A 22,535-nucleotide genomic window follows, 5' to 3' on the forward strand; every position below is an offset into this window, starting at 1 on the left:
GTCTTCTCCTTTTATTCTTTTCAAGGCAATCGTCTCCTTTTGCACCCTATTTTTAAATTATTTATTCCACTTTACTCAGCATTTATGATTTATAGAAAAATTGTTCGCCGGGTTTTTAGCACTCTGATTGAAGATTTACTGCCTTTCAATATGTGAAAAAATGAGTATTTATTTCAAATTGTGTAATCAAAATCGCGTTCTAACATATGCGAAAACCAAAGTTGTAATTGCCATACCAGTGTTGATAGCGATAAGTGGTGGAGCGAACTGAAAAGCAACGCGTAGTGTTGTCATGGTAACTAAACAAAACTGTGTAGTAGAATATCAGCTTCCAAAAATGAACCGTGAAATGTAATGAATCTGCCCAGTGGGTTCAGATTGAATACCTAAAAACTCGAAATAAAAAGTATTGATCAAAAGATACTGATTCTACAGCATTTTCGAGAATCATATACTTGTCAAACTAAGTCCTAGAGTCCCGGGGTTATTTTATGTATTTTCATAAAATTTCTCTAACTGCCTCAATACTCAATTAATATTGATTGGACTAGAAACTTGAAAAACCAGAAAACTTATTGATTTATCTGAAGTAAAGTCAATTCAGGGTAAATTACGTTAAACTTAGAGAGCTAAATAGTTTCATGAAAGTACCATCTCTGCGATATTGTACGGTGTCGAATAAATGTTGTGTAAAAAAAACAGAAATTACCACTTGAATTTTTGATCTAATTTTTGATCTTGTATAACCAACGGAATTGAAATCGGTCGAACGATGATTAAATTAAAGCAAAAATCAGTAAATTTCATTTCCTGAGACCCAATGAATAAATTTCAACCAGAACTATTGTGTTTGTATTTTTAAAGGTCTGTGATTGATAGTTTTCCGATAGAATGCATAGATTTCATGGGTGATGAATATCACCCCGATTTATTTTATAGGAACTCATAACACTTACGGTTTCTTGGGCACATACCAATACTAATTTAAGATAAATATTGTCTCGGAAAGAAACAACATGAATCGAGTTATTCGAAGAAAAAATGAACAATGATCAATTTCATCTCATGGTAAATAAAGTGGAAGGAGAATACTGTTCTCGCGAGCATTGTATTATAAAAAAAGCAAAAGGAAGCTCAACAATAAAAAGATAAAAATGTTTTGGATTCAGAGCCCTTTCACCCTAAATGTACATTACAATGTTTATTACCATGTGCTAATCGCAAAAGATTCATGCATTTACAGTTTCAATATTTTGTTATCGTAATAGAGATACTAAAATTTTATATCTCCTTCACCACTAGTATTGAGGTTGGATGATCGGGTCCAATTCGTTCGCTATACGATTTACCATGGAAAACAAATTCCGCGTGCGGTACCTCGTTGATGTCAGTAAATTTGTTTTTCTTACCAACTTTCTGTGAGCTTTTGGAAGTAAACAAAGCAGATACCAATTTCGGATGTCGTTTTTCATTTTCCGGTAAGCTCTCCATTCTCTTTCCTTTTTTTAGTTGCCTGGCAAGTTCGACGGAACATTCGACTAGTTTGGTACCAATACCTTTGCCTTCAAATTCTGGCAATGTGGCCAAGAACATGATTTCCAACAAGCAATCAATCCCAAACTTCTCGAACAGGTTCACTTTCGAATCCATGGTTATCATATATTGCATGAGACTTTTAGAGCTCTCAGATACACAATTACGGTCACGGAAGGTCTCGAAATAATTCGCATCTCCTGGCGCGCTCGGTGTCTAAAAATTGATGGTAAAAAATGCATATTCTTATTATATTCTCGTTAAATTGCACAATTTAATCGCTAGTCCTACCTGTAGTAGATTGAACGATACGCCAACAATTTCCCCACTAGGTTTATGGCGCGCAAGTAAAGAAACACCACTACGTCCTACTTCCAGACAAAGCTGTTCTAGGTCTCTCTGGGCTTGGGGATCGATATTCACTTCTGATCCAATGCAAACGGCTTCATGGAGAAAAAATGACTTACGAAGTACGTTCATTGACTTGTCACGATATTGATCATCATAATAGATTATTTCTACGTCACCGTTGCCACACGTCCCAAGCACGTTACTTTTCATCATAATGTTTCCGTTACGCAATGCGTTCCGAGAGCAGAACACAGCTGACCGAATAGCCGCAGAAACATCACTGAATGTTTTTTCAAGCAGCGAAGTAGTATTATACGGTCAGACTTCGCTTGTTAGAGTATTTGTCACTGGACAACTACCTCATTTATGTGTGAATTGGGTACATGCAGCACGGAGGTAAGTGCAGTCAATTATTTACAGATAAGTAGCAGCAATTCGACTCTACAGCTTTCCCCGTTTTAAAGTTGTTAAGTGTTTTGTGATAAATAAAACAATGTTAAACCGGCAAAAAAAAGTGGTACAATTTATTTTGGAAACGCGCGTTTTACTAAACCGACCTATTGGGATGAAACAAAATCAATTACCATATGAACAAAAGCATGATCGCAAGACCAAATTATTTTAGAATAAAAGCCGTCACGGCGCTATTTAAATTACATTGATATGGAAGAAAATTTTAACATAACCAAAATACTATTTCAAAATTTATCACTCTTACGAAAGTTGTTTGCGTTACGTAGGGTCATCCTCATAGCAAATATACATGAACTATAGTCAAATTTATTTTCAGAACAATCAAATGTAATAAATAACAAATAAACGATAGGGTGGTCTGATGATACGAATTTTGCGAGGTCAATCGTTAATACGCCAACGCAGCGTTTAGAGCCACTAGTCGTTTTGATATAAATAGCAAAGGTTCTGCTAATCGCCAATTCATTTTAGCTCAACGAATGAAAAATTCATCACCAAATGAAACATGATGATTAGAGACAGAGGTATTCGCGGCAAAAAAGTTGAAAATTCACGGGTTGCAAAAGTGAAAATATTCAAATTTCGCGCTAATTTCGCGGTAACCTTTATCTCCAGAAAATGTAAAATTAAGTGTTTTTTGGTTAAATAAAAAAACACGCTGCGTTTTGTATCTACCTAGTTTCCGGCAATCGCTAAATATTTAATTGTCAACCGGGAAAATTCAGTAAACGCCCGCGATCCGAATATCTACCAAAGTTTCAATACCAATCTCACTGTCGAGTACTTAAAAAAATGTTTGCTTGTACATCCTTAGTTAATTTTACAGCTTGTATTTTATGGCTATACACTCAGGAATTCTATCTTGCAGGGCACCAACCGCCAAACCTTTGCTCGAAGAAGATCTAGCAACAGAACCGTCCGAAAACAATTCAACTCAGATTGCCGAAATCGCGTTGTATAAGAGCGGTTGTCGTACTGTTTCGTCTCATTGGCTGTGTAGAAAAAGGCCTCCCGGTACCATCTGCGTGTCTACAAATCTTCAGCTTTGTCCGTGCTGCTGATTTTCATGAATTTCGTAGGTTACAAATCAAAATGTTTCATGACAGACATAGAATGCTGCTGTTTTCCGTTACTTTCGCGACATTTCGCGGATTTTTGGGAATTTCGCGGCCGATGCTGGATTTCGCGGGATTCGCGGCTTCCGCGAAATCGCGATTTACCACTGTCCCTAATGATGATATTTGAGTTTTTAAAAACAATCCCAAATGTATTTGTGTTACTTACAAGCAGAATCACTATGCTTGCTTCATTTTTTCACGAAATCTTCAAGTATGACTGTTTTGTGAATTTTGAAGCTTTTCTTGTGAATAGCACTTAAAAGTAATTTTTTCACCAATCTACGTATTAAAAAGTTAGCGATTGGCGATTATCCAAATAAATAAATTTTCCCAATAGAGGATTAGCGATTAGCGTCACTGAATTTTCGGTTAGCGGTGCCCACCACTGCATATGACATATTCGAAGTTAAAGAATTTCAAAAATATTCGAGATTTTCACAGTTATTGGTTCGAAGTTCATAGAATTGCTTCGACAGGCCATGTTTATGGTCCTTCCGGAACAAATCCCGCCTAATGGCTTAGAAACAATTAAATTGAACCACATCAATAAGCTACTAACAAGCCCTCCTTCAAAAAACATATCAATAGATTTCGACCAATCGTAGCTGAAAACAAGGTGAAATGGGTATTCTCGGAATCGAGATGATATTCAAAAAGCGATTAACGATCTGAAGTCGCTATTTTGAATTCCAAGATTGCGACTTCTGGTTTCTGGTACACAACCTAAAATGACCTAATAGTGCCTAATATGAGTAGATTCAAAATCGGGATGATCGCCACAGTCCGTAAATCGACCCCAGTTGCCATTTCAAATCATTTCAGAGCCACAACATAATTTTCAGAAAGTTATTTTGTTAGTGAAACCCAAGTAGAATTTTCTACGAAAAGATCATTTTGTGGGCATATCACCAAAATATTCAAAACCATACAATGGTGGTAATTTTGTGATTTTTTAATTAATAGTTGTAAGAATCTGTGCAAATATTTCTACCTATTTAAAATTTTTATAAAGACCTGTCTTCTAGACAGGCGGATCTCAACCTTTTTTGTCCGCGTATCCCTTTGCGATATTTTACAAATCAATTGTACCCGCATTATTTTGTATGATTTTTCAAATGGTAATTTGTGCAAACAACTGAATTAATCTGTAATAATGTTAGTAGTACTCTCCAATAAAACAACAGAAAATATGTTTTTGAAGATTTTATCTCAAACATTGTGTAATTTGCTTGGCCGCCAGTACCGATGTTTTTTTCGCGTACCCCCTGGAGGCTTTCAAGTACCCTACCGTACCGTACCCCGGGTTGAGAACCACTGCTCTAGACCTCTAGACCAGTTGGGAGGTTCAGCTGCAGGAGTAGTGTATTAAAAATTTATTTGAAATGTTCTAAATAATCGAGTGACAAACAAAAAAATTTACCCATAAAACTTGAAAATTTGAAAAGTGAAATTAAAAAAAATTAATTTTGCGACACATATGAGTTAAGCACAATGTCATCACAATGTCACCGAATGTTGGTTTTAAATTATAAAATGTAGGTTGCTTTTAAGAGCCAGTTCGCGAGAACCGCAACTACCTTCCTGAGGGACGTTGTTTCGAAGTTCTCAGATTGAGCTGAAATTTTCAGCGTTTGTTTGTCTATTTAAGGTAGAAAGTTTTGCAAAATTTCAATTTTTCTCATTGAGGTTAAGTGGAGTAAAACGGCCCTTTAAAATGATATGTCTAAAAACGTCTTGAAAACGTTGCTAGACTTGATGAAATTTTTAAAAAATTGTGGTATTATTCTACACTAAAAGTACTTCAAAACACATTGTCACAATATATAGCAAAGAGCTAACATGACAAAAAAATGCATTTTTTTAAAACTTGTCAGTTTTTGGGGTCATCCTACTCTGCTCAACATCGCTAGAAAAAATATCCGAATATGCTGGAAGATGCTTTTCTTGAAACTTAGTGAAAAAGTCAAGAAAAACTTTAGTCCTTATTAGTCAGTTTCCAAATAACTGGAATTTATATCAAATAAAAGCTCTTTAGTTGTTTTATAAAATGCTAACTTTGGGCTCTGGACTGTTTTCTGTAGAGGAAATAGCACCCAAGTATTTTCCAAAAAAAATATTTTTTTTTGTCATGTTAATCTATTTCTCAGTTTTGTCATCTTGCCCTTCGTATTAAACTAGACCGATAATTTACATTTTTAGTAGATCTATCAAGTATGACCCGACTTCTGGCAGTGTTGGTGATTTTGGCGGCATTTTTTAAAAAAAAAACTTTAAGGAACGTTTTACCCCAAATGGCGTATCTTTTGGTAAAGCAGGTAGTTCTGGTAAAATAGAGTGTTTATACAAATTTTCAGCAGAATCCATTAAGTCTAGCAGGAAATTTAGTAATTTTAGTGATTTTAACAGTTTTTTTGAAAAAAAAAACCTTCCAGGGCCGTTTTACCCCATTGACATTAAAGCTCTTGAGTTGCTCTACAAAACGCTATATTCAGATATTTTTTCTAGCGATGTTTAGAAAAGTAGGATGACCCTGAAAATTGCCAATTTTTAAAATTAAAAGCCATTTTTTCGTCATTCGTGTTGGGATGCGCTGTTACGAACGTTGCTATTGTGTTTATCAACGCTAATGTAACCTCAAAAGAACGTTACGTTTCATCGGTTGCGCCGTAGGAAGAAATACTGTGTAGTTATTCGTCACAGGGGTGAAGCTATCACCCTTGTCAACGCGCAACCTAATCCGACAGTTTTAAATTAATTCTTGATGAGAGGAATTAAAAATGTGCCAGTAATTGAGTGCGAGGATTAAGAAGGATACATGACCGTATGTACTCGGCGTTGGCGCGTTCTTCCTTATTTAAGAGTTTTTCAAGAGAAAAATTTGCTTGGAACCATAGATATGAGACTAAAACTATTTCATTTACCATTTTTAAGCAATGCAACACCAAGGGCAATTGATATTTTGACACCCTATAGCATAGTTTTTATGGTTCATGTTTATTCAGGTGATGTGCTTTTTTGTGGCGTACGTCATGATGATACGCCGATAACCAAACATTGGGGGAAATAAAATCACCGCTTTAGCATAGACTTGAAAATGAACGAAAACAGGACACCTGCCCAAGCAGTCAAAGCAAGATAAATTCACAATTTACCAGGTTTAGATAAATCTAAAGTATACATACCTACCTACTGAGACGACTTATTTTTAATGCAGATTTATGATTTTTGGTTGAAATATATTTATTTACAATATTTGAACATAGACTTTATGCCTAATAAAACGACTAGAATTGCTTCACGCATTCATTGATTTCCATTGGAGAATAATGAACCATTCGGAGAGTTAGAGCTAAATAAATGAGCTTTCAAATTGGCAATCGACGGTCGGCACCCCCTCCCTAGACTAAATTAGATTGTTCGAGTATGACGACGGGCCAGCTGCGATGTTCCGTTGATTGCTTCGAGGATCTTCCGGGCGCCAGATCCGCGCGAAATAGCGCCCATCAGCACTTCGATCACCTTTACGGTGCCAGGAAAGGGAGTGAACCTGGCCGCTGCCACCTGCGAGAAGGGAAAAGAAATTTCGATGAGGTATTTGCTTTGCTCGATTCTTCCTGCCTACATAGCGTACATATGGGTATACAATATGGCATTTGTCTCCGGGTAGCCACCCCTCGCGGTTTGATGAAGAATTACAGACGGAGGGTACAAATTATGCTTGAACACTCGTGTTTGCATGGAGTGTTTACAAATCCAATTTAAGTGATGTTCTAATACAGCGAGCATTAGCGAAAATTATTTACTCAGCCAGCAGCGGGAGAGCAACCGTCGTTTTTCCCAGCGCTTATACTCTTGATGTATCTATGTTTGATCCTTTTTCTCTCCCTCGTAGACGAAAACAGTTTACATATAGGATTTTAATGTACTGTGTCTTCGCTTTCAATATTTTAAAAATTTAATACGTACTATGCAACAAATTGTAGCCCTATGTGACCAGTAACAAAACTTACTGCGCAAATGAATAAAAATGAATGATTCTGATCAAAATGCAAAGAATATATGAACATTTAAAATAAAAAAAACTATTGAATTAATAAACCTAAAAAAGGGCTCTTAGCTCAAATCAGTATAGAATTGCAAAACTAATATATTGCAGTTCTATGTATAGTTGTTCTATTTTAATAGGTAACTTTATAGAAACTGGGACAGCTATGCGTAGAACAGCAGTATTAATAATGAAAATTTGAGCAAATTGAACCTACTATAATTGTCTCACGGAAAACATTCGAGAACATTACACCCCATGATATTTTCTTACGAGGATTTGTTAAAAATCGGATATTATACATTAAATTTCAACGTTATTAATTGCTTCTAAAAACTATTAAAATTTTATTCGGTTTTTTTCCTAGGCTCATTTACTTAGAAAGAATATTTTTAAATTTGTTTATCTAGCGCACAAATTACATCTCGAAAAGTAACGTGAAATGAATCTGAAATAAAGTCTTTTGTTTGGTCAGATTTTATGTCATGTTTATTTATATAAAAATAACGGAATATGCACGATAGTACACCTCTAACGAAAAATATCCCTCAAACCCACCGCTAGGGCAAAGCAAACATTGAAGGGATTCCGAGCAGGCGTTCAAATTCTCATTCGTTTGGGATGGTGCGGTGAACTCCAAACCACATTTTCACACCCCAACGGATCAACCCTACGTGACGGAGTATCATCCTCCTTTTATGAGCTATTCTCTCGATTTGCACCAGTAGCTATGTTCAACATTTGACGAGTCATGCGCACAAAAAATTCACAAAACTGGTCCGACCTCTTTCGAGGAGTGAAGATGGCCGTACAGACGAATGGTAACGCGAGGGTTCAATCTTTTGCCACCCACCACTGCTCTGATGGTGGAGGGGATATGCTTACTGTCTGCTAGGTGCAACCCAGTCTATTATCAGTTTTTCATTCACTTGAACTCTGTATCGATCGACTCGTGGGAAAATTGAATCGATCTACAGATGGTTAGCAGGCAGGATTATATTGCCCTGCAAAAGTATATGGAATGTTTCTATAGTTACCGATTTTCCATGTTATGGAATTCGAGTAAATATTCAAGAAACCGTGTTTGTTCCGTAGCGTAAATAGCTCGGAAACTTTTGGGAAATTCTGAAACCAGATTTGAAATAGTTGCAAAACGAAATTGCGAGACAGTTGTTTCTCATTATCACCTTCTTCATATTCTCTACTTAAATTTATTTTATAGCACGTTTTCGATAACGTTTTGTAAATTCACAACACATATCAATAACGTAATATGAACGTGTTATTACAATCTGAATAGTGATGGTAACGAGGAAAGACCTTTATTTTTAATAGGGGAAAGGAAAAGTTTTGTAACGTTTTATTGTTTTCAGATATTTAGGCTGATACAAATTTCGAATTCTTTTTATGTCCAAGGTTATCAAAGTTAGCAAAAGGGGGTGGCAAAAAATAAATAACACCGAGACGAAAAAAAAAGAAATATCTTTGATCAAAGTTTGTATGCAAGTTATGACGTTTGTAACTTGCACTCAAATAAATGTTGAAAAATAACACTTTATTATTATTATTATTTATTTCGCTTGCCTTTTGACGACACTCTCGCTGTCACTGGACTTGGTTGTTGCTAAATAAAGCACTTATGCTGTCGGGAAACCAATAAAATGAACAAAATGGTTTTAGCTTTTTTTTTCTTCCCCTTCTAATATTTAAGATTTTTGAAGGGGGGGGGGGGGGCGACATAAAATGAAAATAAAGTTTGTAACGGCCTTATTCAGAATTCAAATTTTTTGTTCTGCAATGAACTGTCATATATCAACACTATTTCATATATTTAAAATTTTATAATATTAATAGATTGTAATTCCTTCTGCAGCTCAGTGAAAATAATTGTAGGGAAATTGTAATCCAATTCGTCAAGCAAAGAAAAAAGAGTAAAAACGAAATTATTGATGATTTTGTTTAACATATTTTGTTTCCACATCAGCGATATTAGTTCACTCGTGGTAAACCAAGGAGGACGCTTCAATATTATCTTCAAGCATTCAATTTGAATTTTTTGAAAGATCTTCTTCATGATAACACAACAACTCGTCCAGTTTGGTACTGCATATAACATTGCTGGTCTAAATATTTGTTTATACTTGAAATGAAGTTTAGAATTCCTGTTAGTAAAAGGATATAAACTCTTTAAATATTCATTATACGACTTGCGTACGGTGACAGCACCGTCACGCTCCGCATCCCTAGTGCCGTCACACTGCTCTATCCGGACTGGGCAATGCTTCCGGAGTTCGAAAAAATTTGGCAGGATTTTTTTTTAATATTAAAAGAAATAACGTTTGAATCACTTGCTGCGCATTTACACTGCAGACTCTTTTATTTTGTGAATTTATATTTGAAAGCGCGTAATTCCAGTTCATATGACATATTTGTTTAAGTGAAAGTCAAATATTTCCTTTTTGTTATACAGATAAAAAGAACCAAAATAATTTCTATTGCGAGACCTCGGAGAAATTTTTTTTGATAACTATTCAACATTTTTCACATTCAGTTCTTCGGAATTACTTACTATTGATTTCTTGCTAATTATACAGTGTTTTTCATGCAAAATTAACGCGAAGAAAAGTTTGGTTTTACGGGGATTGTTTTTAACGTGTTTTCAGAGTGTCGGGCAAATTTCCAAAATCTAATTTCAGTGTTTACTGCTAACTTTTTTCACATTTTCATTTCGATTCGCAGGTAGAGGTCTCCTCGTAAGAAGGTTTACAAAAAGCAGTTTTATTATTATTGTTATTATTTCGAAGAACGCAGAGAAATAATATTTTTTTGCGTTTGTTCTAAGGTGATTTTCGGCATGAGAAAAAAAAAATCAATTGGAGAAGTGGCTACAGAGTACCTACGGAAGATTGATGAGCGGATCGAGGATCAAGTTGGAGGTAGCCTAAATGAACAGTGGAGGCATATCCACAGTACAATCAGCGCTCCAGCGGGAGAAGTGTTGGGTACATCTGCCCGCGACAGCCACGTACAATGAGTGGTTTGACGCTGAGTGTCAGCGAGCGATGGATGAAAAGAACCGTGTCAGAATTCACATATTAGCCACGGCTGTGACTCGTCAGAGCATAGGAAGATACCGGGAAGCTAGAGCTGCTGAAAAATGACTCCATCGCTGGAAGAAACGACAGCATTAGGAGTGTACTCTTGCGGAGGCGGAAGGTTGCTTCTCTAGACACGGTGCGAGAAGCTTCTACAAGAAAATTAATGGAATAAGGAGCCGAAACGTGTCAGCCCCTGTCATGTGCAACGATAGGGAGGGGGCCAGGCGTTGGAAGGAACCCTTTAGTGTGCTGTTGAATGGTGAAGACAACAGCGTAGTCGAAAGGAGCAGGATGGTGATTGAGAATGATGGCAAATCCATGGACGAGGTTAGGGAAGCAGTGAAAGAGCTGAGGAACTGCAAGGCAGCTGGGAAGGATGGCATTTCAGCCGAACAGCTGTATCGTGCTTTTTACACCGGATCATGCTGACAGTGTTGTCCGATGAAGAATTACCCTCGGACTGGTTGGAGGGTCTCATATGTCCGATCTACAAGGAAGGCCACCACCTGGACTGTAGTAATTTTCGGGGCATAACCCCTTCTCAATACCGTTTACAAAATTTTCTTCCGTATTCTGTTCCATAGACTGAGGCCGTTGTCGCAGACCATTGTTGGCGATTACCAATGTCTCACCATCTGTTCATTGCTTTTGTGGCAGCGTACGATACAGTTAAGAGAAATGAGTTATGACGAATTATGCTCGAACATGGTTTCCCAGCGAAACTAATTAGGCTGACACGTGCCACTCTTGAAGACTTTACATCATGTGTCAGGATAGCCATTGAGATATCGGATTCCTTCGTGACGTTAGATGGTTTGAAGCAGGGAGACGGGCTGTCAAACCTATTGTTCAACATCAGATTGGAGGGTTCCATACGAAGGGCCGGCGTGCAAAGAAGCAGCACCACCATTACGAAGTCTCACATGCTTCTAGGTTTCTAGAGCAATGGAAAAGGTCTTCAGACCTCTCAGGAAGGAAGCTGCGAGAATAGGACTCATCATTACCTCTACCAAAACGAAATAAATGGTGGCTGGTAGAGAACGTGGTAGTCCGAAGAATGTTGGTGCTGAGGTGGTGTTAGATGGGGAAACTTTTGAAGTAGTCGACGAATTTATTTACCTGGGTACATTAGTGACATGTGACAACAAGGTTAGCCGTGAGATAAAAAGGCGGATAACAGCTACAAAAAGGGCCTTCTACGGATTGCCTGACCAGCTGAAGTCCTGTAGTCTACAAACCCGTACTAAACTTGAAAGAGGCCGATCGGCGAGCTCTTGGTGTTTTTGAGCGTAAGGTTTTGCATTCAGTCCTAGAAAATGGTATTTGGCGCAGACGCATGAACCATAAAGTGTACCAGGTGTACAAATCGGCGGATATAGTTAAGCGGATAAAACACGGCAGGTTGCAGTGGGCTGGGCATGTAGCTAGAAATCCGGAAGAACGATCAGCGAAGACTATATTTAGCAGAAATCCTGATAGAGGCCGTCGACTCCGAGGTAGGATGCGTGCTATCGTCGAGGATGCCCACGAAATAGGTGTTAGGAGGGATTGGAGGATAGCAGCCCAAGACCGAGTGACATGGCGATGTATTCTGGATTCGGCATTGGATCGATAATCGGTCTGTCGCCGTAAAAGTAAGTAAAGTAAGTAACCTTTTTTGATGTCACTAATGAGGAGTATTTGCAGACATCATTCAAAAATTTTTACAGCTCAAGGATGTTTTGAGCGAAGATCATAGTTTACGCGTTTTGACGAGAATTTCGGGATTTGCATGATTTTATACACGTTCCGTATGTAAATGAAGTAGAGTGGAAGAAAAATGCAATCTTCAAAATATTAATTTTAAACACACAAAAAAAATCAATTTTCAAATACCATGGAACGGGGTAAAATTGATCAATTTTTATAACAATTTCCAAATTACTAGCTTAATGTATATTTTTCCCGAAATAGTATAATTTTAAAACAAGTACTGGTATGTGCTCCAGTAAACCTCTATGGCTATTGGTGAAATTTCTATCGTCTACTTCAAGAAATAAACTCGATAATTCTATAAGGTACTGAGGTAAATTGGGGTGAAATTGATCACAATTGAAATCCATACATTCTTTTGGCAATGTGCTTTTTTCGATATGCACAAAATGAATGATAATTTCTGTACTGAAAAATATTATTTACAGCTAGTTAGGAAACGAAAATAACGATATTTTAGGTAAAAATTTGTTTATTTTGGTTCACGAGCTGCTTGTTGCTAAATTTGCTCTTATTTGATCGTCGTTAGACCGATTTCAATTCGGTTTGTTGCGAAAGCTCAAAAACTAGCTCTAAAATTAAAATCTTTGTTGTTTCCTGCGAATTTATCAGTATTTCTTTAATGGTATGGAATGATCATTGTTGAAAATTACATTTTTGAGCTTTTATCAAACTTTACTCACTTCTCCAAATTTAACGTAATTAACCCTCAACTAAGATTACTTTAAGTATATTCAATACTTTTTTGCAAGGGTTAACTTTGACAAGTATGTGAATCATGCAAAAGTTGCGTTTAAGGTCACGTTAACATTGCCTAGTGTTGAAAGAGCAATATCTTTTGATTAGAATTTTTTATCACGAATTTTCAGGTGATCAAAGTCACCCCACTGATCAGTGAATTCTGTTTTTACGCGATTTTATTTTACACGATTTTTTACGCGATTTTCTCGAAATTACGCCATTTTTCACGCGATTTCCTCGATATTACGCGATATGTGACATGGGAAATATTGTTTATGAGCCAATATGTAACACACACACAAACATACACACACATACACATACATACACTCATACACACACACACTTACCACATAGCGAAAGATTTTGTAACGACGCGATCTTTTTTTACGCGATTTGCTCCAAATTACGCGATTTTTTTACGCGATTTGTTCAAAATTACGCGATTTTTTTACGCGATTCTTATCCATGTGCATTTCTTTTGAAAAAATATTACAAAAATATTTAAAATAATTATTTTTAAAACATTTTTTATGAAAATTTTAAAAGGCTAGCTAAATATTGGTGGTCTTTAAGAAATAAGAAAATAGTCAAAACTCAAAAAGGATTTTTTTTAGAGCCAGAAAGACGTTGATTGGTATGATGTCTTAGGTAATATTGTAGACAGTAGTTTTGTCCTTGCTGGAAAAATGTACACCGTAAGACAAAAAAATGAGAAATAAACGTTAATAGTCGAAAAAGCTAGAGCAAAAACTTTCCAATAAAAATATTCTTTTCAATTTTTTTTTCAATGCATAGTATTTTGGATGGAAAAAACTAATATCTACAACTTTGCCTAAAAAACAAAATAAATAGTTTTGGCTCGAGAAATTCTTTTACCATTGTTAGGTACTCTGCTCAGTGTTTATAAAATGACAAAAACATTTTTAGAGCCAAAACCGTTTGTCTGATTAGTATGGTGTTTTCGGCAACGTTTTAAACAATAATTTTGTCCATTCAAAACATTTCTCCATGATCAAACAACTTTCAATGCTAATCTTTGGTAGTTTTCCCAAAAAATAAAGATTCTCAACAAATGAGCTTCGAGCGATAATTATTTTAAATTTATCTTATTTTCTTCGAAAATCATAAAATTATATATTTTTTACGGTGTAAGTTCTTTGAAAAGGCAAAATCATTTTTTGCAAATTCGCCGAAGACATCACACTGAGCAAACAAACCGTTCTGGATATGAAATATTTGTAATCATCAAATACAATTTTGACATGAATCCTTCTCGAAATTAAGTTCTGATAAATAGTCGAGAGAGAACTTCCCCTTCAATCATATTCATAAAGGTACTAATGAATGGAATGCATAAAAAATTGACCATCGAATTTCATTTAGCGGTAGTGCTCGAAAGTTTCTTTTTTATTTTCGCCTATTTTCCCTCGGTCTATTTCCTCCACTGTTGCTGTTCCGCTCATCGACGCCCGGGGAAACTGCTCCCTCCAGGACCTCAATTTCTGACCCGTTGATTATCGGACCGGCACCAACGGCTTTATTTGCTCATGCGATGGAAGGTGTGATCCCAGAGATATTTCACCACAGAATATTTCCCGGTGTCGGCTGGGATTGAATCTAGACTAGATGAGTTTGTTGTGAGTGGATCACGCCACCCCACAACTATCGACATCTCTGTCGGTGTTGGAATTCGAACCCAGGCCACCAGAGTGGTTAGTGGTAATCGGGACAAACCAGGGCCAATCGTGTTCTTGAAGTTATTTGAATGCGGATAGAAATGAAACTTTGGATTTCAAGGAAACGTATAAAAGAGACATGTGGGAGTAGGGTAAGTCAAAACTCGTCAAGACATCACGTACAGAAACTTCCAAAGCTTCATAAAAAAGCATTAAACCTTTTGTTTCTTCTAATTTATCAACAGGCCCAGCATCATACGCAGGGCTGGATTAAGGCTTGTGGGAGCCCGGTGGCCAAGTAAAATGTGGGGAGCCCTTTTCAGTTGTTGATGTTACCAACTACACACTGCGAATTTTATTTCATTAAATTGCACTATTTCTGGTAATCGTAGTTTTTTATGTATATTTTGAATTTTACAGCAATTTATAAATTTCTAAATGAATAATTCCAATTGGTAAATACTGGCTGCAATAAAAACTTAATATTCGGAAAACTGTAGAACCTAGAGGAGTGGTTCCCAAGCTTTTTGGCTCCGCAGCCCCTCTTGCTAAACACAGAGAACTCCACGGCCCCCTTTTGCGAAGCACAGAGAGCTTTGCGGCATCCCAAAATATTTTCTGATACAAGTATTGCTCAGATCTTGATGAAAATTTGTGGAAATGTTCTCAATAAGTTGTACTTTGAGATAATGCAGTAGTTCTTTTTTCGATTTTTGAAAACTAAAAAGGTATATAACCCCTTAAGTAATCGCCAGTGATAATGCCTAATAACGAACATGACGTCATACACTAGGTTACAGTATAATACAGTACATACATTCAATTTGAGAAAAGATTATTGTTGAAAGACTTTATTTATTTGTCGAATCTAAAACCTTTAGGGCGTAAAAACCTTATTTTATAAAAAAATTGGTAATGTTTAAAAGAATCACTTCCATTTTTTAGATTAACCAATGGCGTAAAGGCTGTAGCGATGAGGACTAACTAAGAATTCGTTTATTTAAATAAATATATATTGAAATTTCAAATAAATTTATAGGAATGTACAGAAAATAAAGCAATCAGCAATTTTTTTTAAAGCAATCAGCAATTTTTTTTAAATTGAAAATTTTACGGTAAAAAGTGCATTGATTGACGTGTAAAGGTGAAAACAAATCGCACTGTTGCATAGTTATCGTGGCATTTACTAGAGAAACCTTATCAAATGAGACTTTAACCAAAGCTTCAGATAATGTATCACAATTTCATCAAAATTGAATTTTCACTGACAGTTTATTGACTATGAAAATTACTCTATGTCTTTCTACCTAGAAATATATGATTTTCGATAAAGTATGCAAAAAAATCAAGTTTTACCTAACTCACATATCGAACCGAAGTACTTCTACACCAGCTGCACAACGTTATATTCACACCAAACAATAACTTCTAGAGTAATGCAGCATTTAATTCGAGCCATATTGTGGCCACCGAAAACATCCTGTCATTCGAAAGCGAAAAGCATTAAACCTCCAGATCCTGTTGGAAGATAGATTCACCACATTAGTTACGGTTAACGCTTAATTTGGCCGTTCCATTCAACCGTAATTATGCTATGATCCAGATGGGCTGTAGTGAAGTTCCCTAGATTAATACGAAAGCGATCACTGACTGCTTGAGAGTGTGTATGATGCCACGTCGCATATATAGGGTAAATGCAGATATTTTCTGTCTTTTAATTAACAATTAGGAGCAAAATTATACATTGTATCATGGATTTCGATAACATGCTAATGTTTACAACACTGCTGTGTAGAAATACATTTCTGTAATTTAAAAAAATCCCAAGTAGGTCTGAAATAGGTGCTTTCTCCCGTCATAGCGCGAAACGAAGGTTTCGTGATAACTCGTTCGCTATGGTCGTCAATTGGTCGCGCTCCATAGCCAATCCGTAAACAACAAAATCATAAAAATGATATATATTCTTTAATTCAACCATATTTCTATGCATATACCGTTTTAGCATGTGAAAATTTATCCAGAAGGTACCTACCACGTACAATAAACTTTTTTGGTGGCTCCTTCACAGCCGCTCGCTTCATTCCGTTAACACCAGGTTCATTTCCATTTTTGTCCTTGCGAAGCATTTCCCCTAAAAAGGATATGTAGCTGATAGCGAGTTTTAAAGTGTCCACTTTGCTGAGCCGTTTCTCATATGGTAGGGTTGGAATATGTGTCCTGAGTCCCTCGAAGGCTTCGTTGATGCTTTGCATCCGACGTCGCTCGCGAAGATTGGCTGCCTGGCGCTGCTGAGCTTGCTGGGAGGCACATTTAGGACGTCTATACTTAGATGATCGATTGCTGTATATTCTGTGAAGAAGAAATATTGAAAGATGATGAACGGAGGAGAGCTTACCATCGGTAATATTTGAAACATTTTTTTATATTTGATATGTTGTGTACAGAGCCGGATTTAGGGAAGGGGTGTCTTTTTGAGGGCCCACAAATATCAAGAAAACAAAACTTTTCATGAACAAAAACGAAGTTCAGATCTTCAATCCAAAATAAATACTGCAAGGTATACAGCCATAGGGTTGTATGAAATGGTGACGTGGGACTAAACACTGTAATTAGGGGATTTTTTGTTACAAAATATACAGAGTCTGCAGACAGAATCAATGTGTTTGCTCAGCGACTGTACGTATTTTTATTTTCAGCCTCCCCTGGAAATCAATTTTTGAAATATATTGAACAACAATCGAAAGAATATCGTTTATATTTAGCAGTATTATGCCTGTAGAGCAAAATCATTTCAAATCGCCTGGAAATACGCGAAAATTTAATCGACCATTTTTGATTTGAATGAAACTTTGCACACGTATTTGGCTTAGCAAACTTAGCATTTTTCACAGGTAGAGAGATTTTTTACACCCATGAGTTACATTCTAAAAGGGCGTATGCCTTTTGGCATAGGTTTTATTCGAAGCATTGTAGCCCAGAAACCGTTGGTTGTATAGAAAAACTGTCTGAGAATGAGTTGCAGGGAACTAAAAATGCATCATAAAAAAAATACACTGTACAAAAATTTTTTTTTGACCAAAAAAAATTAAAAACAAACATTAAATTTCAATTTAAACAAAAAAGAGTTTAATTTTTTTTAAATTTTTTTTTTTAAAGAAACTTGACGTTGATACGCAACTTTTAAAAAAAAAGTCCAGGATGGAGAAATGAAAAATATTTTTTTATGGTAGATTATTTTTTTTTATGAAAATTCTAATTCAAACACTTTTCAAAATATTTGTATTCTGATAGTTTTAAAAGATGCAGAGAGTCATTTTAAATTAAAAAGCTCTTGGTAGTTAACATTCTAAAGGCATTGGTTTTCGAGTTATTTCTAATTTAAGCTCGAACAATTATTAAAATTTAGGAAAATACACGTTTTTCTTAATTTGTCCATGGTTCTCCAGCAAAAACCATACATTCATTGGAATGCTTGATCAAAAATATACAATTCATTCTTTGGCAACAAAACGATTAGGCGAACGGTTTTCAAGAAAAGAGTTAAATGTTCTAAGTGATATAAATATATATAAGAATCAAATATTTATTTTCGAGTTTCATTATCTTAGGAACATATTTTTTTATGACATAGATACTTTACAGAACTAGTTTCACCTTATATTTTATATACATCATAAGTAAATGATTCGTCATCTTTTGAAAACAGCTTCGTTTGTATCTTATTTTCTGAAAGCGGAACAAAAGAGTAATACTTTTGTGTGGCAGCTATTATTATAGATTTTTTTTAAATATTGCTCAATTCTGTTACTCCTTGTTCATATTCTTCATATGATACCCAACTAAGTGACATTTTTGATGAATTTTCATTACTTTTCTGATTAGCCCAATCATACAATTCTTTTGCGCTTGTAATGGGATGTTCATGTTCTTTAGCTAAACTTGCATTTCTTGCCATTCGTTTTAATGTGCCACCAATTGCATCGCATGGGCCTTTACCATGAGAAGTCGCGAAAAATGCCGCTCTGCATCGACGTTATATCTTGTTTTGAACTTGCAAAGTTTTTTCTATTTTTATATTGTGAGGCAGCTCCATCAGACATAAATATCGCTTTTTTCAACTGTATTTTTGTTTTCAAAAAACTCATTAATTTGGCAATGAACACCTGAACCGCAACAGTATCATGATGGAGTACTTCCGATATTATGATGAAGCTGATATTTTTAAGTTTTCCAGATTCTGAATAGTAAACAACGAAGGGATGAATGGTGGCTTGACCAATAACTATACGAATCACAAATTGATAAAGACGTGTTAAAATGAGCTTGACTGTTCAATATTTTTAATTTTGCAATAACGTTTTCGTTTAATTTGCGTAAGCTTGATGAGCATCGATGATCAGGAAAGGGTTTACAGCACTTGGGCTTGGTGTATCCCATTTTCACTTTATTCATCTTCACAAAATCGTATTTATATACGGAAACAGATATTATGGGTTACCCAGGAGGTAGGTAGCTTACTTTACAAACAGTTGTTATTAGTAAACAAGTAGGTAGTGTTGCACGACAAACATACGTGTAGGTAAGCTAAGGTACAGCGCCTGAGTTATTTATCCAATCGTTTTGTTGTCAAAGAATGAACTGTATATTTTTGATCAAGCTTTCCAATGAACGTATAGTTTTTGATGGAGAACCATGGACAAATTAAGAAAAACGTGTATTTTCATAAATATTAATAATTTTTCGAACTCCAATTTAAAATAACTCGAAAACCGATGCCTTTAGAATGTTAACTACCAAGAGCTTTTTGATTCAAAACAACTTTCTGCATCTTTTAAAATCATCAGAATACAAATATTCTGAAAAATGTTTGAATTAGAATTTTTATTAAAAAATTAATCTACCATAAAAAAAATATTTTTCATTTCTCCATCCTGGACTTTTTTTTAAAAGTTGCGTATTAACGTCAAGTTTCTTTAAAAAAAATGCAACTCTTTTTTTTTTAAATTGAAATTTAATATTTATTTTTAATTGTTTTTCGTCAAAAAAAAAATTTTTTTGTACAGGGTATATTTTTTTATGATGTATTTTTAATTCCCCACAACTCATTCTCAGACAGTTTTTCTATACAACCAACGGTTTCTGGGCTACAATGCTTCGAATAAAACCTATGCCAAAAGGCATACGCCCTTTTAGAATGTAACTCATGGGTGTAAAAAATCGCTCCATCTGTGGAAAATGCTCAATTTGCTGAGCCAAATACGTGTGCAAAGTTTCATTCAAATAAAAAATGGTCGATATTCGACCATCGGTGATTTGGCGCGATCTTGCTCTGTAGTACTTTTTGTGCAAACAACATGTTTTTGACAAGGCACAAGCATATCGTGCTTGTTGAAGTACCAAGAATTTATCGTAATGCGTCAAAGTCAGAATTAACTCTACATCCTCGAAAGCCAAATCCAATAATACTTCCGTTATCATAATGAATGGCTTTGTCTTATTTAACTCAGATTAAATCAAATCTATAATATGAATCTTACTTTTAAAATAATATGGAAGCCGGCAAACATAAAAAGATTTGTTAAACAAAATTATTAACAAGCGGCGAAAAACTGGCTCTAGGTAGTGTTATTTTGGAATTAGTTCATACATATTCAAAGTCATGGCTGAGTCAACCAAAAGTTAGGAGGAAGTGGCAATATACAATTCAACGTCCGGAAGCTAATGTAACAAATATGTATGCTTTTGAAACAATTCGTTGTTGTAGTAACATCAATAAAATGTCATAGAAACAGTTTGTATACTCTAACATGTTGGAAAAAAATGAAAAAGTGGTTAAACGCATGGCCGAAATATGTTTGCCTCTTTTTGAAGCAAACATATTTTGGCCATGCCAAGTTTTGACATCTCCCTTGATTACCGTTCGGCCGTTGCACGTGAACAAAGAAGCAGCTTGTGACAATTTACAGGTAATTACTTCTTAATTTATCACATTAAATGATATGAAATTGGATGAGAATTCCTATCAAACCGCAATAAGAAAAAACATTTCATTTTTAGTTGCCTAAAATTTACAAAAATTCACAGCAGACGGATGTTCTCCTCAAACCCACTATTTTTGCTCTAAAAATAACGATGATGATCTTATATATAATTAGTCCGAATCATATCCATACAAGTCTGTAGATATAAAGGTGGGCCAAAGTAAAAATTTGGTGGACCAAAATATGTTTTTAGTACTTCGTAGAAATTTTGATATTTCTAGGAAATTTTTCAATATATTGTATGTTGAATGGTTTATATTAAAGTAGACACTTAGCTTTTAACAATGGTATAATAGAGTGGGTATTTATGTTGGAAAATTGTGTTTGTTTTTAATGGACTGTGCGAACACTTCCCAAAGCTGGCCAAAATACCCCGTTACCCTAATTGCGCATAATGTGTGCTTTGAACTCTCATTTTCGGTTTTTTGTTAATTCAACGTTAATAAAAAAAATTGCGTCAGGGTTGACATGATATCAAAACTAGAAATAAAAATGGTAAGAAATCAAGTAAATAAACAATTTAGCAACCAGAAAATAATAAACCAAGCAGAGAAAGTAAAACAAGTGTAAATCCCAAAAAAATTGCAAGGAACACTATTTCCAAAGACGTTCAGTTTTGAAAAAAAAAGATAGTTTGTCGATGAGTTCATTTTGATTAAAAAAAAAAAGATAGTTTGTCGATGAGTTCATTTTGATTAACCGTAGACCGACTTTGGGAAAATTTGATAGATCTTACGTTAGAGGCTCGTTTTCTACTTTCATATATTTTGTTAGGTTACCCATGGAAAAACTGAAAAAATGGGATGCTCTTTTCATTCAAATAGAAATCTTCGTTAAACTCCACAGGTTCTTCATTACCATATGGAAAATTTTTGTTTGCTCGAAATAGCGTTGAAAAAAACAACAAAATCACATGAACTATGTGATGTCATTACTGTGAAAATCACCCTTAAATATGATGGGTCGAAGGCGATCCATTCTGACCGAAAAATCCGCAAATATCACCATGGTAAATGGAAAATAGCTGAAAGTGTTTTTTTCGATGCCTTAACGTTCAAGCAACAAAGTAAGGAGGATTCAGCAAAAACATAGTCGATTTTCAAGGAATCCTCGCATGTTGATCTAAAAAAAATATAGTATTCTAGAGAAAACTAAAATCTTTACCAAAAAATAGATGAAAAACCACTAATCATTTTTTCTCATTTTTTTCTAACATTCCCGGATTGATCATACGTTTACATAAAAATTAAAAATAAAAATAAACATATAAACTTATGTTATAATGACTGAAACAATATTCTCGAAGCAAACTGGCCCCGTGCAAATTATTGATAATGACTTCGAAATTTTTTATATCTTTTGATAAAAAAGACTAATGTCTAAATATTTAATGTCAAACATTGTATCAAATTACCACAAATTAAAATAATTTACACTTAGGGAACATTCGTAAAAGATAACAACCCGTTAAGCATACAGACGGAAAGCATACGGACGCAAGGCATAGAACGCTAGGCATAATGGATGGCAGGCATACGGGCACGAGGCATATGGACGCGAGGCCGAATGGACGCGAAGCCGAAGGGACGCGAGGCCAAATGGACGCAAGGCCGAATAGACACAAGGCCGATGGGAAGTGAGGCGGAATACGGTATTATCGTCACCATCACAGCCCTCTTTTAATAACATGTATTTCGCTTCAG

General features: G+C 35.4%; 2 protein-coding genes across 2 annotated transcripts in view; both read right to left on the minus strand.

The window, feature by feature from the left end:
• Window positions 1-1,155: 1,155 nt before the first annotated feature.
• On the minus strand, window positions 1,156-2,164 carry LOC129729854 (uncharacterized). Its single transcript, XM_055688702.1, has 2 exons — window positions 1,825-2,164; window positions 1,156-1,749 (listed from the first exon to the last, which is right to left on the minus strand). The coding sequence occupies exons 1-2, from the start codon at window positions 2,095-2,097 to the stop codon at window positions 1,282-1,284; spliced, it is 741 nt and encodes a 246-aa protein (XP_055544677.1). The 5' UTR covers window positions 2,098-2,164; the 3' UTR covers window positions 1,156-1,281.
• Window positions 2,165-6,692: 4,528 nt separating this feature from the next.
• The window catches only part of LOC129732042 (pancreas transcription factor 1 subunit alpha), a 31,540-nt gene continuing 15,697 nt past the window's right edge, over window positions 6,693-22,535 (minus strand). Inside the window, exons 2-3 of the mRNA XM_055692509.1 lie at window positions 16,824-17,140; window positions 6,693-7,037 (exon numbers count right to left, since the gene is read on the minus strand). Of these exons, the coding sequence (XP_055548484.1) occupies window positions 6,880-7,037; window positions 16,824-17,140 (475 nt within the window). The 3' untranslated portion in view covers window positions 6,693-6,879. The remainder of the gene's footprint in view (window positions 7,038-16,823; window positions 17,141-22,535) is intronic.

This window comes from Wyeomyia smithii, chromosome 3, assembly GCF_029784165.1.
Source record: "Wyeomyia smithii strain HCP4-BCI-WySm-NY-G18 chromosome 3, ASM2978416v1, whole genome shotgun sequence".
NCBI lineage: Eukaryota > Metazoa > Arthropoda > Insecta > Diptera > Culicidae > Wyeomyia > Wyeomyia smithii.

What these genes read in the sequence shown, in the direction of transcription:
- LOC129729854 (XM_055688702.1), bottom strand. Translation starts at nt 2,097, where the DNA reads ATGATGAAAAGTAACGTGCTTGGGACGTGTGGCAACGGTGACGTAGAA. An exon ending in TATCGTTCAATCTACTACAG is followed by an intron (nt 1,750 to 1,824) that starts GTAGGACTAGCG and finishes ATCAATTTTTAG; the next exon opens with ACACCGAGCGCGCCAGGAGA.